This window comes from Cyrtonyx montezumae, unplaced genomic scaffold (genome assembly GCF_038088225.1).
Source record: "Cyrtonyx montezumae isolate F1298 unplaced genomic scaffold, pur_monq_1.0 scaffold_7, whole genome shotgun sequence".
Lineage (NCBI taxonomy): Eukaryota > Metazoa > Chordata > Aves > Galliformes > Odontophoridae > Cyrtonyx > Cyrtonyx montezumae.
In genome coordinates this window covers 11349541-11369170 of record NW_027072078.1, presented here as the reverse complement: position 1 = coordinate 11369170, position 19630 = coordinate 11349541, and the positions used below count along the sequence as shown (strand labels likewise).

The 19630-nt window shown below is 47.3% G+C and overlaps 1 protein-coding gene across 1 annotated transcript; it reads right to left on the bottom strand.

Annotated features, from left to right (window-relative positions):
• Positions 1–11730: 11730 nt before the first annotated feature.
• Positions 11731–13191, bottom strand: SP5 (Sp5 transcription factor). Its single transcript, XM_065750467.1, has 2 exons — positions 13076–13191; positions 11731–12783 (listed from the first exon to the last, which is right to left on the bottom strand). Exons 1-2 carry the CDS (start codon positions 13124–13126, stop codon positions 11731–11733), a joined length of 1104 nt encoding a protein of 367 aa, XP_065606539.1. The 5' UTR covers positions 13127–13191.
• Positions 13192–19630: the final 6439 nt, after the last annotated feature.

Genomic DNA, 19630 nt, shown 5'->3' with positions numbered 1-19630 from the left:
GTTTTATGTTAGAATTTCAGGGAAGTACCAGACCCTGCTCCTTTAAAAGTCAGAGAAAGTTTTTCCTTTGGCTTAATTAGGAGCAGAAGGAGGTCCAGAGAAGCAAGTTTCTCCAACATCGTGCATCTTTCAGTGGAATAAATTGTCAGGCAGAAAAACAGACGGGTAGGAACAAATACCAGAGCTACCATCTGAGGAAGTGGCTGAAACGCAGACTTATCTCACTGACAACCCAGATGCGGTCCTACTTAATCTTCTGACAATAGATAGGAAGTGCCTATTGCACAGTGAGGCAGCACGATTTGGTGCCTGCCCCTCTGCCCGTGGGTTGCTCCGCATACTACAAGGACTCTCTTGTGACAGGCAGCTACAGAAGCATGAGCAGGTGCCCAGCCTGGTGTTGTGAAGTAGAATACTTCTTTTGTGCCTGAGCCCAAAGCTAGCGTGCTGGCAGCAGCACCTACTGTACAGCAGCCCTGCCTGCTGCCTCCTCCCCTGCTCTGCCTCACAACCACCCAGGCTCCCTAAGCTCCCCTGGGCCTGCGACTCTGTGGTGGCTAACATGCAGGAATGAGCTGCTCAGGCAGAAGTGTGACTAAGACAAGAGAGCTGCCACTGGTTAAACTGCCTCCAGTAGCACTGACTCTGAACTGCATGTCTTGTGAAAGAAACCATGAATCTAAAGTGCACAGGAAGCTCATCACATCTCACATGTTACTCTGTAAATAAATAAATAAATAAATAAATGGAATCTTAAAGAAAAAAAAAACCCAAAAGCTAGGGAACTTCTTTTGAGAGAAATCAAGTATCAGAAGGGCTGCCTCTTTCCAGCATTAACTTCTCAGCCATTCTCATCTTTTTGTGTGTTGCAATAAGGGGACAAGATAAAAGTCAGGACTATCTGCCTGTCAGATCACATTTTATCCTTTTAAATTAAATCACCTTTCATGTTATACAAGCATACTAAAAGGTTCTGAAAGCTGTAAACCCATATAATTAACTGCTTTAACTCCAAAGTTTCCCAGTAATAGCAAAAAAGCTTCAGACAGCAGTGCCACGCGTTGGGCTGTGGTGACGCCACAGAGCCCCACGCAGAGGTGCTGCGGGGCTGAGGCTGGCTGGGCCTGGTGTTCTGCAGCAGCCACAGGGCAGGCTGTGGGGCTGGGGGAAAGCTGCCGTGTCTGGCAGCACTGGGTGAGCCCATACATCTGTGGAAGACCTGGAAAAGGGGGAAGGCATCACTGTGTACAATTCTCCAGTGTTAAGGGTTGCCCAGCAAATGCAGAAATAGATACAACCCTGTCCAAGAGGGCATCATCAAGCCATACAAATAGCTATCAAAAAGTGCTGTGAATCCACAAAGCATAAGGGCATTCGTAACAGGATGAGACAAATCCATGAAGGACCAGCATGCCCACAGTTTAATACACAACCAACTGCAACTAATTCCAGCTCAGAAAGTTCCTGAAGCACAGTTCCCCAAAAGCAGAGAGACCATGCCTAGACAAACATACGTTTTTTTATATGCTTTGCTTTTAATCTACTTTCCTTAAGCGTCCGTTGCTTCACAATGGACTCCTAGATGAACAGGCTTTGGTCTGGCTCACAATAGCAATGTATCTCCATTACATTCACCATTTTCCCTGAGAAAAACATTTGAAGCACCACTATTCCTGTTTGCCAAAGGAACCTGCACTTTGCAGCTTCCTTGAGATCTCCCTCTCTTCACCCCCCTCCTCCCTACAAATAAATAAAGAAATAAGCATGACTGAAATTACTTTAAACAGATAAAACTGGGAGAGTATTAATAATACCTGAGAGGATTCTGTGGAGTGGGTAAAATATTCTGGCCCCAGGGACATGAGTCAAGAGCCCTGCTTCAGAAACTCAGAAAAAGCTGTATCCTAGTGGCAAAGTGGTTAATAAGAACCTAACCAGCCAACCATTCAGGTCTAGGAACCTAATTGTTCTGGTTTGTTGCCACAGGCCATAAAAACTGATAGGGATTAGCTGTGAAGCCACTTGTCTTTGGGTGTGTTTTAGGATTGACTTACCTTTCCCTTCTGAGAACCTCTACAGCTGAGCTCTGGCTAATTTCAGTTTAGTTTAAAGTGATTTCCTAATTACTCATTCTAAATAAAAGTAACCTTAATTAAGTAAAAATGTGAGAAAACTGTTACTTTATGTGTTAGAATTTTTGGAATTCAAAGTTTAGAAATCCTTGGTATTAGAAATGATTACTGTAGCCCTGGATGTCTCTCACACTAACAAGCTTTAGTGTTACATTCACGTTACTGGGTTAGGATTAACTGATGATTGGTGTTCTGATTGGCAATTAAAAAAAAAAAAAGTTGCATCTTTTGAAAAAAAGTGCTTCTTTTTGTCAGCCTATCTTCTACAGACAAATCTTTTCTTTTTCAGAATTCTGATTCTGGATTGTAAGTGGTGCATAGGAAAGTTTTATACACAGAAAAGTAGAACAGAGAGTAGGATGGCCACTTAGTTTGCTTCTGACTGTGTAAAACTTCATGCCTTAACCAAAGAAAAGGACAGCTCCTGCAGGCAAAAAAATCAGATGAGACTATTTTATGCTTTTGATTTACCTTTTTGAATAAATGATGATAGATAAAAGTGATACCACACTGTAAAAAAAGTGCTGTAGAATCAGCAGCAAGTCAAGAGGTTTGGTTGCTTTGATTAAGGTTTTCATGTGGCACTGAGATGGTAGGAACTCAGTCATTTCTGTGGCGAGATTTCATGAGAGAGACTGCTCTTACTGCTTTTGAGATCAAGAGCAATAGATTCAGGACATATTAAGGATGGTACATTACATAGTCTATTAGTTTTAAAGGGGTGAGGCATGCCTATAATTGGAGGAAATCTTGGTTGGATCATTTATCTTATTCTGTTTCATAAAATGTGCGTTGCTGTATGCTGTGCTTTCCTCTTTCACATTTTAAACAGGAAGGAATATTTTTTTTTACATTGAAAGAACAAATAATTAATACATAATTGGCACGTGCTCCATAGGTAGAAAATAGCACAGGCTGTGATGTGCTTTAATAGCCTGGGCATGGAGGCCAGAGGAGGTGTGCAGCATCCCCAGACTACTGCTCCCCAGAAGGAACTGTGAATTCAAAGTCTCATTTCCTCACGCGGAGACAGTGGGCAACTGTAGCAATTCTACTGAAAGTTAAAGCTCCTTTTGTCAGAGCACGCAGCCGGCTATGGGATTTTTTGAGAAAGCAGAACCATGTTCAGAGCATCTCGCCTGCTCCAGGGTGGCTTCTGTCACTGTAGGACCTTGTGCAGAGAAGGGAAGCTGTGTGCCCATAGCCTGCTCTGTCTCACTGATCTGAACAAAAACCGCAGGGAATCTAAGCCCACATCATAATTCTAATTGTTTTTAGCAACATCTAAGTTTTGCATCTTTGCTGGTGTGTGTATCTTAATTAGGAGCTGGTTCTCAAGTGTATTAAAAACCAAGTGAACAAAAGAAATAATTGTATAATTCTAATACATCATTCTGAATATTCAAACCATCTAATTGCTGTAGCTTATTAGAACAGGCCCAAAGTTATCCTCCTCCTTCCCCTTTCCTGAGCACTTTGAGTGGCAAAGGCTCTAACATGTCCATCAGAATCCAAATCTCAGTGTTACAGTTGATACCTGACACCTATTTTAAGTCCAGCAGGAACTAATGCATACAATAAAAAGAGGAGGTTGTAATGTAATTAAGCACTTTATAAAGAATGATTTTAATGTAATGTGCTATTCTGTTTTACTGGCTGTTTAATATTTAGCATTTCTAATAGACGATTAAAACTATGGTATTCAAATAATTGAATAGCAAAACTAGGAGGTAACTCCCACATTTCAGCACACTGTGTTTAGTATAGGAACCTTTCTTCTTCATATGTGCAAAACATTTCAAAACAGTGTGCTTGCACACAAAGATTTTCTGTCTGGGCAGAGGAAAGCACAACCCCAAGAAGGCAGTGCTGCATCGGCAAACTGCAACACCCTACAGATGGGCTGGGAGCTGCGCCACAAACTCATGAGCTGTGTGGGGAAGCTGTGGGAAGTGAATCAACTAAGCACTTCTAAAAAGTCTTGTGCCTCTCCTCTGCACTCAGGGATCAGAGAAAGGAATTGTGACTCTTAATGTTGCTATTTGTGAGCATAATCAAAAGGTTCTTCTTGTTTTCTTCACCTGACTCAGCATGCGGTACAAAACGTGGCTGGTGGAAAAGTTCCCCAGCTGCTTTGTCTTCTTTTCACCTCCTCATTAACAGATTAATGACCTTCAGATTCACAAAGCTCTTTTTTCTTCTTACAGCTAAGATTTTGATAAGGCCTTCCCCTGATCAGAAAAAAAAAATCCACCTCCCTGTTCTGTCACCCATTGTATATTCAAGATGGCACAGAAGTAGCAGAGTTACAGTTCCAGTGTTTCCACGGATTAACTAGTGACTCTGGTCAGTTTTAAATCATGTTGCAGAGAACCTACTTCCCCTAACAAGATTGCTCATAGCTCTGTTCCCTGTCTCTAATTTAACTGTTCCAGCACTGAACGCACCCTCGATGCTGGTACTTTGTAAGCAGCTTGCCAGTGCCGTCACACAATTTATTCAAGCATTTTATTAAGAAGCTCAGACATAGCCTGGGGTCTCACGTAGGCATATAAGAAGATTTGGTTAATATTTTAGAAAATATAAAAGTGTAATCTTTGCCTCCTTAAAACTATTTCTTTCAGTTCTTTCAGAGCAAATGAACAAGAATTCAGTGGAGCCGCACTAGTGCAGGATCATGTAACGCTAAGAAAAATGGACACCCTATATTTGGCTGCCAAAATGAACATGTGATGTTTTGTAACATGCTCAGTAAGCAGATGTCGTGTGTTTCACTGCTCTTTGCAGGGATCAGCAAAAGCAAACCACTGCTCCTGGTCATTCTGGAAGACAAATAATTTTGATGCAAGTGGGAAAAGGAAGCGTCTGCATGCTCCTTTGGGATTCATGTGCAGTAGCTGAGAACACCTGACATTCTCAGTTTATTATCTTTCCTGGATAATCTTTGACGAGGAAACCATGTGCATTCTCATTTCTTTTCCTCACATGTGTGTCCTAGACTTATGGAGAGCTGTCTAAAATAAGGGGGAATGTGGCAGCACGACTGACATCTCCTTCCCATACAGATGAGAGATCTGCATGTGGAGATCACAGGCACACCATCTGATCCTGAATGAAGCATGTGGGATATGACCCCAAGCGAAGATATGGGCTCTGCTCTAATAAAATTTCTTTTAGCCTGCTTTGTAATTAGAGCCTGTTTTGCAAGTGTGCTCTCTGATGGCTGGTTCATGTTAAGAAGGAAAATGAAAAATGTTTTTGAGTAGGATAGAGGTTAATACTGGAATTTTGTTCAAGCAGCTCAGTACTGCTATAAGGACAGGGACTTGCAGATAATAGTAATTTATTCTTACAGACACTCTACTTTCTGCAAACAAGATCATAGGTACATGCTGTTGATTCTGATGAAGCTGGTGATGTAGATATTTGTAAGTAGAAATATTTAAGAATATTAATAGAATTTATCACATTTGAATATTATTTTTCATTTCAAAAATAAATATCTCCAAAGTAAAGCGTCCATATTTTTCCTCCTTATGGTTGATCCTTCCTCCCATACTAAATGCTGTGGTCATGTCATGCTCACTTAAGACATCTCTGTCACTGTCTCTGTCACTGCAAAAGTCTGTGATTCCCTGGCAATGGGATATCTCCAATGTTAAAAAAGATTGCCTTTTGTTACGGGACATGTTAGAAGGAAGGGCAAATTATGACGTTGCCTGAAATGAATTACTTGCTCAGTATGGGCATCAGTGGCCAGCTAAAGCAATGAGTGCTGCCCTAGAGAAAGGAGATTGAGGTGATCTAGGTGGAGGCTAGGGGAATTCCTACCTTCAGGCAGGTTGTATACTATATTAGGCTAGAGAGAACAACTAAATCCAAGCCATAAAGAATCCGTGCTCATTTGAGGATGAAGCTGGCAGGGTTTGACCGCTTGCTGTGCTGCATGACTATCATGGGGTGGGGATGGGGAACACAACAAAATACATAAATATTTGTCTCTACGATTTTGTGATTGTGATGTGTGCAGAAGACTTGACTGTAGTTGCAGCTGTACAGACAAGAAAGCACTTCTGCTGGCACAGCTTCTCTTTTAGTGAAGAGGAGGAGAGGAAAAGATGCAGGAGAAGGGTCGCTCTAGTGATGCACACACTACTAGTGGCTTCTAGCACACATTGTTATGCTGCTAAACCACTTTTTTAAACAGAGCTGAATGGGAACAGCAACCATAAAGCAGATTATGATGATTTCTTTGTCAGTTCAATTATACCAAAGGAAGTTTGAGCCTTACTGGTACTGATGGAGATATCTGATCACATACAACCCTGTAGAAGGCCTCTGCACAGTTAAAAGATGTGCTTGGACTGTTTATGAGCAGAGGTCATACATCAGTACAAACTCATTACGTATTTGGAGCACCTGGCCACCACCTTCAGCACTTGGAAACACAGGATTCCCTGCACAGATGCCTGCAGGGACATGGATCCTTATCACATTCCTGTGTGCCCTGAGAGGGCACTTGCGGCCCTTCCCAGTGAACACATGTGGCCTGAGCAGTCAGCCGTGGCTGAGCAGAGGTGTGACTGCAAGCTGGGTCAGGAACATGCTGGGATTTCCCATGTGCTTCAGTGAATGTTTTCCACAACAAAATTAAGAGATGAGAGGAAAAATCAGTGACCTCTAGGTCAGAGATCAGATTTCACCATCCGTAATCTCCCACTGAATTGTCACAGTAATAAGATCAGAGCACAGTTTTCTTTGTTTTTCATTACCCATTAGCGAACACACCTGCATGATTTGAAATCAGTGGATATTAATGAGAAATAAAAACAATAATCTTTTAAAAACAGCCTGTGAACAACTCTGCTGATCATTTGCTGTGATCAAAGCCATTCACCCCATCAGGGCAGGGCTTTTGATCCTTCTGCCACTTGTAACACTTTCCTGAGGACCAGGAGCCTGGCTGCTTGGCTGACACCTCCCGGTCCTCGGTGCAGTTTACATGCAAGGCTACTGAATGTACTTGTGAGGTGATCCTTCTGTGAAAGAATTTTTAATAAGCTTGCCAGGAAAATCTACAAAGTGGCTCTATCAAACGGCAGAGTGGCAGGCCACACGTCTCTACCAGGGAATTCACAAGAATCTCTTAAGAGGCAGGGAATAACTGGACAAACTGGAAGCGATGAGATCTGATGACAAGCTCGGCATTATTCTTATGTTTATCTCCACTCGATTCAGGGACAAGCTGACAAGATCTATCAAGTGTAACAAGGCTGAATAAAAAGTGCCCAAATGTCCAGTAGCCACCTGAACAGAGCGATGGATTTACAATACTAAGGAACTCTTGAGACACCTACCAAAGTGCTCGATATATCACTTATATCAGACAAAATACATGTTTCTGCTCAAAGTCTCACCATCAGCTTTTTATAGTCCTTACTCTTCAGTATTTAAAATTAGTATTAGAGATAAGTGCAAATTTACAGACTGAAATAGTTAGGTTTTAGTTGCTATAAAACTTTTTATACAATCTCTCAAAGTCTGCAAATAATTTAACATTAAAAAAAAAAATACCCCTATGATTTAGTATGAAAAAAAGGATCATGCTGTGAGTTACTAGGGAGGGCACATCTTGAAATATAGGTTGAAAGAACTGCAGGCACATGACATTGGGATCCCGCAGAAATATACAAATGCATCACAGCAACGGTGAGCAGAGACAATTTACAATAGGAAATAAGGGGAGCTGCATAACGTGGTGTCTGGACACAGAAATAGAGGCACCTGTGAGACAGGATCCATCCAGATCTATGCCACAAATTGCCTAAGGTAGCTTAGCCCACCGGCCTATGTTCCAATACTGATTTCATGCAAAATGTCCTTCTTAACAAAGCAGATTTCTCAGCACGTGACGAGTGGAGCAAGGGTTCCTGCTTCAGCCAGAACCAGTAGTTTTCTGGTGTTAGAAACGCACGTTTCAGTGCCAAAAGGTTTCAAAGAAAACCCTTTACCTTTCCTGAAACAAAAGCATCACTCCGACCCTATGTTCCATCCTTTTCACTTACCTTATCAACGATGCATCTTTCTTTCATTGCCTGATGTACCTAGAAAGTAAACTGTTGGCAGCTAGGTTTGCTAGCCCACAACAGAAGTTGAGAAACTCCTATTTTTTCCTTCTTCCATGAAATACAGTTTGACACTTTTGTCAAACTACTGCAGTGACGATCCGGTCAGTGTGGACCAGAAGGTGAATTCCTCAGCCCCCTCTCAGGTGAAAGTCTGATTCAAACCAACATGACAACTTCGTTGAGAAGCCCCAAATCAGACTCACGTGATTTTGCCCTTAACTGAACCTGATAACAATTGGTCTGAAGAACAACATTTTGTTAATATTATCAGCTTAAAAGTTTGTCAAAGTGCAAAGGCCACTTCTTAACACAGGAACTTAAGGTTAGGCACATTTTCTAAGTTGTATTATGGCTTCTTTTTTAGTAAAGTTTAATTAATTTGAATTAACTACGAGACGAATTAGTTTATTCGATGTGCCTATTCTACCAATGGCATTAAAATTAAAAATTCAGGATTGAAGTGACCTTGAGCAGCATATGTACTCAAACTGTGTGATAAAGAAGAATATTAATCATTTAATTTGATAAAATGAACAGCTGTTCTAGTTGATTGGAAACAGCTAGAAGTGTAAAACGTATTTTGTGAATGCAAAATTAAGTTAATTTTATTACAGAGTGCAATTTGCCAACTAGAAATACATTCCTGAGATGTAAGCAATATATTTTCGTAACGCTCTACCCACACATCAGAAAGGTCACGTAGATTTAAATGCCATATTACTATAAAAGTTGAATAATTTCAATTGAAAAGCGATCATATGATGTAGCTATTTAGAGATGAATATGAAACAGCTCTGACGGATTTGCCCTCTGTTTCCAATGAACAGTTTAAAAGCTGTAGTGACATAACATTTCATTAAATATTAACTGCTACTTTCACTTACCTTGTGCCACGGATGCCTAGTTTTTTACTTTTCCATCATTTTGTGGGATTTTGGTATATGTTTGTTGTTGCTGTTGTTGTTATTCTTTTTTTTCCTTTTTTTTTTTTTTAACTGAGAGTTAAGATTTTAATTAGCATTTGACATCATAGATTTTCAATGAAATGCATCTCTCCTGACAGGCATTTAACTCATTTTGGTTGCACATATTTTCATATTTTTAACCTGTGCAATTTCATGCTGTAATGTATATAACATGTGGACACGATACAAAGTGCAAGGTTACAACATTAACACAGCATTTATATACATATAACCAAGCACCTCCCCCACGTCCAAGCATGGTGCTGGCACTGCCTGGGCAGTAGTTTCCTGCTTCAAGCCTGAAGTATGAGCCTGCAGAAACTGAGCGAGAGCTGGAAGTGTCACTGTGTTGGTACCAGTCCTGTCACGAGGAGCGAGTCACAGCCCCAAAGATGCCGGCCTGACCTGTCAGCACAGATGCTGGGTAGGTATACCTCAGCTCATCATCTAACTGGAGAACATGTTTCTGTAATAGCCTGGCGTAGAAGTCACTATAGCTGTGATTTTCAGGCTGTTTTATCTGCTCTCCCAGCACTGCTCCCCGCTCCCTATTCAGGCTGAACTTGTGCCAGAAGGCAGCCAACACACTGCTCCACCTTACGTTTGTACTTTGCCTCGGCTTGGGCACTTAGCATAGCAAAGAAAGGCTGCTATCCTGTGGCCACCTTCGAGCCATTATCCTATCCTGTAAGAGGATCTTTTGTGCTCGGGGATACCACCGTTTCCCCTCCCCTGCTACCAACAGAAGCTCTCCCATTACTGTCCGTTTGAGGAACATCTGATCGGAGTACAGAATTGAAAGAGTACTTAGTGAAAGAGGCCCTTTTCTACAGCAGCCTTGAATTCTGCAACATTACATTCCTACAGCAACTTGATCTCAAAGCAAGGAAGAAGGCTGCACTGCGTGCCAGGAAACATTTTAAAAAGCAGGAGCGTTATGTTTTTTCCCCATGACATATTTAAGTGACAGTTGTAAACGGGACGTGCTGTTGTCTCAATGACTTTTAGCAGTAAGGACTCCTGAACTGGGTCCATCTGTCACTGCCTCCGCTGCTGTCACTCGCTCTGCAACACCAAAGGCACCTCACTACCCCCCAGCGTGCTTCTGGGCACAGAATGCTGGGCAATGACTGCCAACCAGCAGCACCAAAGGTGTTTCTCACAGGGCTTGCTATGGCAGGACAGGTTACAGAAGGTTCTGCAGTAGTAAAGAATATAACAATCGGGTCTTACAAACAAACAAAATCGGGTCTTAATTAAATAGCTTGACCCTAACAATATCGTGCCAGAAATGAATTCAGAACGATAACCACTACGATATTGTCAAATAGCTGTATCACAGAAACTACCCATTAACTTCTCATTTCAGACGTCAGCATTCTAGTGGCACATTCTCAACTCATTATCTCCTGAGAGCACAACTTCCTCGCAGGCCCAGCACACCTGCAGGCACACTTGTCCTGCACATCCTGACATCGTTAGCACTGCTCAGCCCGCTGCTCTGAGGGCTCAGCTCTGCAGCCAGGCACCGTGGGCTCCGTGCCAGCACGGCTCAGGCCTGTGGGCAGCCAGGGAGCACAGCCAGCCTGGGGAAAATAACTGCAGGTGAAATAACACGATCGCTATCTTCAAGAGCAAAGTGGATGGAGCAGGCTTCTCCTGTTTGTTTTTTATCTCGCACCATTTTCAGTTAGAAAAGTAGAGAACTCGCTACAGTAAAAAGACTCATACTTTCACCCAGCTTTATGCCTAAATTCACGCGATGCCTGACGGCACGCGGGAGACCCAAAAAGCTGCAGCTGCCCACAGAAAGTACCTCGAGAAACGGTTTGGGGCCACGCGCCGTCCCATCTGCCGGAGCTGTCCCTCGGCGGCACGGCGAGCTTTGTACCCACACATCCTGCGCTCTGCGGCACCATTTTCGGCCGTGCCACCCCTCAGCCAAGGCCGAGCAGGGGACGACCGACGCGGCCACCTCCCGCGCTCGTGGCCGCACAGTCAGCAATGGAACAGAGCGCGAGGGGCCGTCGCGAGCCGGAAGAAGCCGCCGGCGTCGCGCGAGGAGCGCGCCACGAGCAGCCCCCGCCGCTCCGTCCGCCCAGCACACCCGAGGGGGCCGGAGGGGAGGGGGGGCCCGGGGCGATCAAACGACGCCGACTCGGCGGGACCTCCCGGCTGACCCCAGTGTTAACGTATTTATTTTCACGCTGCAGTCGCGGGTCGTTGTACAGAAACATGCTGGGGCCCCGCGCGGAGCCGGGGCGAGGGATGAAACGCTCGTATTAAACAGAGCCGTTAAATAACCTGTACACGGAACGTGAGTCTTTCCCCCCTGAAAGCACCGGGGCGTCGCCCCGCTCCCGCCCCGACGGCAGAAGGGGCGGCGCCCGTCCCGGGACAGCGGCCGCGGGTCCCGGCGAGCGTCCTGCCCCGCAGCCCCGGTCCCCCCCCCCCCCTCCCGGCCGGGCTCCCGCTCGCCGTTCGCGGTGCGAGTCCCGGAGCCGGTCACAGGTCGCGGCCGTCCTCCCGCTTGACGGCGTCGGCCGCCGCCTTCAGCTTCTTGTTCTGGTGCGTCTTGACGTGCTTGGCCAGGTGGTCGCTGCGCATGAAGCGCTTCCCGCACTCGGGGCAGACGAAGCGCTTCTCGCCCGTGTGAGTCCGCAGGTGCCGCTGCAGCTCGTCGGAGCGGGTGAAGCTCTTCCCGCAGAAGAGCCAGTTGCAGACGAAGGGCCGCTCGCCCGTGTGCCAGCGCAGGTGCGCCTTCAGGTGCGAGGTCTTGCCGTACACCTTGCCGCAGCCCGGGATGTGGCAGACGTGCTGCTTCTTCTTGCCCGGCTCCGCCTCCGGCGCGCTGCCCGCGGCCGCTTGGCAGTTGGGGCAGCGGCAGCGGCGGCACCTCCTGGCCGTGGCCGCCAGGGGAGACTTGGTCTGCAGCAGGGCGGCGATCTGCGTCTGGTACTGCGCGAAGTCCGAGTGGCCCAGCATCAGACCCCGCGGCAGCGCGGCGGCGGCGGGGAAGCGGTGGGCGCAGCCGGGAGGGGCGGCGGCCTGCGGGATGCTCCACCAGGGCAGGTCCTCGGGCGGAGGGTTGGGCGAGAGCTGGCGGCAGGGCTGCGCGGGCGGCAGCAGGTTGGAGTAGCCGGGCGGCAGCGCCGCCTGGGCGGCGTACGGGACGTAGGCGGGGGGGCAGGCGGACGGCAGCGCGGCCATGGAGGAGGGCAGCATCTTGACGGGGGAGAACTCGTAGGGATAGGAGGGGTCGGCGGGAGGCGTGAGGGGCAGCTCGTGGCCCCCCCCGAAGGAGGGCTGCAGGTGGCTCTTCTGCGGGGTCAGCCCCAGGCTAGGGTGCGGCGGCGGCAGCCCCCCCGGGGAGTGCGCGGGCATCTCGCCGCCCCACGGGTGGAAGATCCTGGAGGGCGATCCGAGCGTCGGCTCGTAGGGCACCGGCAGGAAGTCGGCGGGCGCGGCGCCCGGCTGTCCGATGCGGCTGCAGGTGGCGGCCAGCAGGGCCAGCGGCGAGTGCTTGGCCACGTCCGGGGAGGCGCTGGGGGTGCGGTCCTGCGGCGGCGGCCGGGATGCGGGGAGAGAAGCACAGCGCGTTACTCGCCGCCGCCGCCCGCCCCGCCGAAACTTTCCGCGCCCGTCCGCCCGCCCGTCCCGGAGAGCCCCCGCCGCGCAGCGCCGCGCCGCCGGGAAACTTCCCGAGAGCGGCACCCCCGCTCCGCCCGGTGTGGCCCGCGCCCCGCCTGGAGCAGCCCTTCCCCCCCCTTCTCTCCCCCCCTCCCCCCCCAGGGAGCCCCGTCCGGCGCCCGTCCGCCCGCGCGGAGGAGCCTCGGGCGCTGGCACTGACCTGGAGGAAAGCCTGGAGCGAGTCGTTGCGGAGGACGGCGACCGCGGCCATAGCTACTGCGCCCGGGGCGAGGGGCCCCGTCGGGGCATGGGGACGCCGCGGGGCTGCCGGGCCGCCTGCGCTGCGCTGCCCTCCGGCCTCGCCTCCGCGCCCGGCCCGCCCCGCGCCGCCGATCTCCGCGGCCCGTCTGCCTGCGCCGGGATCACCTCCAAGAATTTGATAAGGACTTTGCTGGGCCGCCAGCCAGTCAGAAGGAAGATTTATGGCTTTGAAGTTTGCCGCTACCCAATCATCAAAGAATAGCGGCTCTTTCAGAAGCGAAAGCAAATCCTTTGAATCCACAAAGCTCCTATGGTGTGTTTGTTGGTCGGGATAAAAGAACTGATTATTAGGGGGGATGGGAAGGGAGGAGATAAAGGCGGGACAATTAATGAAGTAATCACTATGTGGGAAATGTATATACACAAATAATTGGATTTTCTTGATCAAAGGACCCCGTACCGCCTGGAGACCCTCTCGCGGGATGCGCGAGACACCGGATCCCCCCTCCCTCCTCGTGTTGGGCTTTTTTCTTTCTTTCTTTCTTTCTATTCCCCCCCCACACCCCGCAATTAAGGGGTTGCGGCGCAGCCCCGAGGTGACAATGTGGCTTTGTTATCGCCCGAGATCCGCCTCCGGCCGCCCCCGAGGTCACACCGCAACGTGGCCGCTCCACGGGGCTCAAACGCGGGGCCACCCGGCCCCGGCTGCGGGACTTCCCACCGCAGCCTCCCGCCCCCGAGGGAGTGCCCCAGCCGAGCTCTGCCCGTTCCCCGCCTGCTGTCTTTGGGGACCTTTGGGCTCGGGCAGGCGGGCAGGTTGCGGCCGGCAGCAGAGGAGCGGCGCGGAAAAGTTTCCTCTCACCCGACGGACGCCGACCGCTCCTTTTAAGTGAAGGCAGAGTCCCCATCGGAAGCGCCTTTGGCTGCGGGCGGAGCTCCGTGTCCCTCCGCACCCCACCGGAGCCGGGGTAGCGGCGGGCAGCGGCCGTGCGAAGCCATCAGCCCAGGAAACTCGATCTTCCCTGCGGCCGTCGGGTGCGATTGCGTTCACACCGCCGCCGCAGGCCCCTTAAACGCCGGCAGAGAGATCCTTATCTGCCTTTCCCGTGGAAACAATCGCCGTCCGCTCAAAGACTTCCAAGTGTCGTCGAGCTGAATTAGGCCGCTGTCCTTTGAAGGGATTAAAGCAGCGAGTCCTCTCCCACGGCTCCGCGCGGAGTAACGGGGAAAAGCAGAACCCGACCCCATGTCACACCCCGCCCGCAGCAGCCGCGTAACGCCCGGGGCTCTCTGTCCCGGGGGAGTGCAGCGACGGGACGGCCGTGGCGGGTGGGAGGCCCAGGAGAGAATTGTCTCGAAACCGGGTCTCGTAATTCGTTTTACTGCTCGTCTTTATGCTGCGCTAAAACTGCAAAGAGCACCGAGTTTTGGGAGCGCTGCTCTGCTCACACTTTGTGGTACAGCTGCCACATTGCCCTGTTTGGCTCAGTGGATTGATCCAGCACTGTAAAAGCGCACTTGTCCCTCCGTGAGCTCGTAATGTCACTGCTGATCATTTAGGTGCTCCTTGTGCCCACTCTCACCACGTGTGTAAACGTCCACCAAGACGGGAAGAGTTTTAGAGATGAACCCATCAGAAAAGCCAAACCCCAAAGTACTCCCAGCTCTGCCAGAAGTGGTCCTCAGGGCATCGGTGTGCTTTGAGCAGGCAGCAAGCCTCAGCACAGCTGGCACACAGCCAGCAGGCCCCGACCCAGCTGCTGCTGTGTGCTGGGGCCCTGGCATGTGAGGGTGCCGGGTGAGGTCTGCGTGCTGTGGGTGGCACTGGCCCCATCATACAGTTGCTGCCAGCACAGGCCCAGGGGCCCAAGGAGTTTTGGGAAAAGCTTTGGCTGTGAAGATGAAAGAACTCTCTCCTTAGCTGTCCAGAAAGACAAAAGTGTCCCTGGAGGATGGACAGAAAGGTCTTCTCAGAAATGCTGTGCATGGTTCGCTTCTGTTTCAGTTCATACCTTGATGCTTCACTGTTGCGGGACAATACTTCTGTAACAGTGTACGCAGGTAAGTGCATAAATTCAAACATAATCTTCAAATGTGAATTTGCAAGGAAATTAATTAGCATCAGTAAAATGATTCCAAATGTATACAGCTTTCTACCCTCACAGTGCTCTACAAATACAAATAGATTCTCACAGCAGGGTCAGCTTCCATCTCTTCTTTACAAAGCAACATCCATGGCCACGCATACAGCACTGCTGGGCTTGGAAAGAGGAGCTCCTTGCCTTTTTCTCACGTAGACATTACCAGGCTGCTGTTCACCAAACACTTCACCAAATCGCCCCAGCTCTGCCCAGAGCCCAGAGCCTTGTAGTGAAGCAGCATTGACCAGGTAGCACTAGCTGAAGTGCATCCCACTGGCTGGTTGTGCCAGCTCAAAGCATCATCCTAACCTGGCAATGAGCTGCATTTCACATCACTCTTTCATACGACCTTCTCACCCAGTGTTACACTGCTTGGCCAGCTGTTTGAGAGCCCAGGACAAGGAGAGGAAAAAGGCCATTTCTCTCAGAGACAGGGCCATCAGCATGGCTGTGGCTCCAGCCCTGGTCTAACAAATTGGAGCATTTTCCTCACACTTCTAGAATGTGTGAGATGGAGGGCAAGCAGGAAGGGGTATGCTACTGGGGCCTTCTCCCTCAGTAAAATTCATACCTCTGCTTTTCATCCTATGTGCAGAAAACCCCATACTCTAGCATTACTGAGCAGAGAATATCACATATTATATACGAAAGAGAGAAGGCTCTGTGGTTAAGGACAGATAATGCAATAAAATGGAAATGCATTCTTAATCTAAATTACCTATCCTTTAGTCTAAATTAGCCAGTTCTTATGCTGAGAAATGTGAGAGACAGAGATTATGATGCTGCAGTGCTGGGACTCCAATGTCCAAATGGCACAGCTCTGTCACATGAGCGACTTTTAAACCCAAATAATGGGATTCAGGAGAAATCTGTCATTGACCATCACTGATTGCTTCTCAGGGGGCCACAGGAAACCAAAAGGGACCATTTTCCCACATTTTTTTTATCTTAAAATAAGAAAGGCTGGAGAAAAAGAAATAATAATAATAATAAAAAAAAAACAAGTGCAAAGATACAATTTCTTCAGTGCCATCAGATTAATGTTATAAAATGATCCCTGTTGATACACTTTAGTGCAGGGTCATGGTACAGTGCTCTTCTGTCCAAATTTGTGCAGCAGTCAGTGGAGTAGCTGCCCATAAGAACTGAGGCACGCTTGTGCTTTACTACATTTTTCACACTAAGAACACTTGGCACATGCAGTGATTCAGGAAAAAGCTGTTCCATAGTGCCAGTGATTCTCTTTAATGAGATATAGTTATCAGTTGATTTATGAATTTCTCCTGCCTGTTCTCATTTACTTGGCTCTAAATTAAGGAAAAGATCATTTGCATTCTAGAAGTAAAACAGTGTTTATAAGAGAACAGAGTAATCAAAATCCCTCTTAAATCAAGATTTAAAAATGCACACAGAGAGATTAGAGGTAGTTCTTCCCGGCCTCCCCAAAAAGGAAAACAAGAGTTCCAGCAATGCGCGTAGCCTTAGCCGTTAAACTTGGCGTCAAAGACTCAAAAAAAGCATTGCATTTCCAGTTTTATCTGGTTTTCCATATGAGTATAGTGTTACCTTATCTCAGGAATTTAATGTAGGAAGAGACAAAAGGAGCCTTCTGCCCCAGCCTTGTGATACCCTGATGACCTCCTCCTGGGAGATGCAACGCTCCCTGTTAATTTAGATACCATATGCCTCAGTGGTCATCACTTCAGTGGCTGCTCTCTATTTTACAGCCCTATTTTACAGAGATTTTGATCACATTGTCTATAAAACAAACCACTTCCTCTGTTTGCTGTTGCTCTGCCAGTCAGAGGCGCCTCAGCTGATCAGTATTTTCTCATGCTTACCTACAAACGGCACAATTCAGTCACTTTAGCTCTTTCCTTTGGTATATGCTCCACTGTTCTTTACAGGCTACTTGCATTGCTTGAAGTTAAGCACCCAAATACCAGAAAGCATCAGCAGAAGGATGTAGGAGGCAGGAAGCAGCTGCACAGAGCAGAGCAGCACCACTGCTTAAATGCACCAAGCTGGAAGGGAGCAGCCCAGGGCCAGGACCTTCTTGTTAAGAAGAATCTTCTCTCTGCTGATATTCATGCAGCCCCTCAGTTGCCAGACCCTGACTCTGTTTGTGAGTTACAGGGTGGATGCATTTGATCTTCTTTTCCTGTGCAATCCAGCATTTCACAGCGGGGACAGAAGCAAAAGGCTGTCAGTTGTGATGAGGAAGAAAAGCAACCTGAGAGCTCACACTGTAGTAGTGCTGAGACCAGCCAGGAGAGCTCAGAGTGGGAATGGCTGCATATATGCCGGTGCTGGGGTCACTGATAATGAGAATACCAAAATGAATGGAGCAATTCAGGTTGTTCTGAATGATTGATTGAAGCTGTTTTCATCCCTGTAGGGTGTTCTTTTTTGGCTAAAATAACATTTCACTCAGAAATCCCTACACAAGCATATACACATACTTAGCTCTATCTATCTATCTATCTATCTATCTATCTATCTATCTATCTATCTATCTATCTATCTATCTATCTATCTACCTATCTACCTATCTACCTATCTACCTATCTACCTATCTACCTATCTACCTATCTACCTATCTACCTATCTATCTACCTACTTACCTACCTACCTGCCTATTTAACATAGATAGATCAAGGGTGGAAACTTTATCTCCACTTTCCTGTTCCTAGCCAGCAGTGCAGTTGGTTTTCTCAGTCCACCTTTCATCATCTCTTTGTACACCAGCCAACCTACCTGGGACAGGGAATGTCACCCAGGTGTAGGACTCAGTGCTGTGGGCACAGATAGGGACATCAAAACAAAATGTCCACTTCAAGAAATTTGTCTGGATGACAGGAGCAGCAGTGGAAATGGGGTAAACGTGCAAATTGGATCAGTGAGCCAAGTCTTGAGACAGGCTTGAGTAAGCACCGTGGTCAGACTGTGAGGTGAGTGTATTGTCAGGAGCTTCAGTTAATTTGTGGTCCTTGTCACTGCAGTGTTGAGAACGCGGTCTTAAAGCACTGATCTCCACACTTCTTCAATAAAGAATATTGTGTTATTAGTCCATTTGTACCAAGGAAACCACTGGAGACAATACATCCTGCCCCATAACACATCCTAACCCTACTGAAGAGGCATCTAACTTGGGGCTATATTGTTAGGATGTTCCATCTCATTATCCTTTTTCTCTCAATCCCTCTGACCCCCAATTCCAAGTCAGTCTCTCCTGACTCTTGTACCCTCTCTCAGCAGCTTTGAATTATGAGCAGATAACAATCTTTCTGTGGGAAGCTGCTGAGGAGAGCAGATAACAAGCATGCAGCCTTTGTAAGCACAGCAACAAGCCAACATGCCCACCACAAATATTTCTACCCTGCCTGGTGGACAGTGTTTAGAGCAGATGGCAACTGAAGAACTGAGCCTCACACCTTTGCTTTATAAAGACAAAATGTCCTTTAGGTGGGTATAGTGTGCCTCTGTAATTCCAACGCTGACTGTGCTGAGCAGAAACAACCAGGTTCTTGCTAATTCAAAAGGGACCACCAGACAGCCATATTTCTGTGTCAGTTCAATTTGGGGATACTCCATGTTTTCCCTTACTGGGGAAAACTTTCATTCTAGCTCCTTGCTGATAGGTGTTTGGCTGTTCCCCAGTCCTACAGGCAGTTATGACATAACATGCATGCTTGCATCATGGAAGTCCAGAATGTTTGTGGTGCTTTCTATCCTTGGTCATTCAGAACAATTCAGGACACAGAAAATATTTTCTGCCTATCCCTTGCTCAGTGGTCATCCTGCATGTTCTAAATTTCAATCCAGGTTGTGTTGCTTTTATCTTCAGCTATACATAGATAGACAGAGAGCTCAATGAAGACTCTTAGGATTGTAAGAACAGGCTTCTCATGCTACCCATTAGACTGTATGTGAGCTATTGTTAAACATGATTTTCCAGCTGCTGATTAATTATTTTGTCAAAACCACAAACACTGTGATTTTAATGAAAGCACCCAGATTCAGCCTAGCTAAGCAGAGAGATTACATGTTTAATTGTAATTGGTCTATAACCGTTTGAGCTCTTTAGAGAAAGAGCATAGAGAAAAAAGTATAATCAATATTCAGAGGATGAAGATTGAAAAATCAGTGATATGTTTTGGTCTCTTGGTATTTATCTGATATCTCTTGATCAGTTTAATTTGGAGGTGAAAACATAAATGTATGGTAGAGACATTAAGATACATTATTCTCTGTGCACTTTGTCTGAAGAAGCAAAAGATTTCTTGTGACATAATGAAGCCCCAGAAAATAAGTTGAAAATAAGTTTTTTAGACAGCGTCATTCTCAGAAACCAATCCTCTGCATAGGAAGGC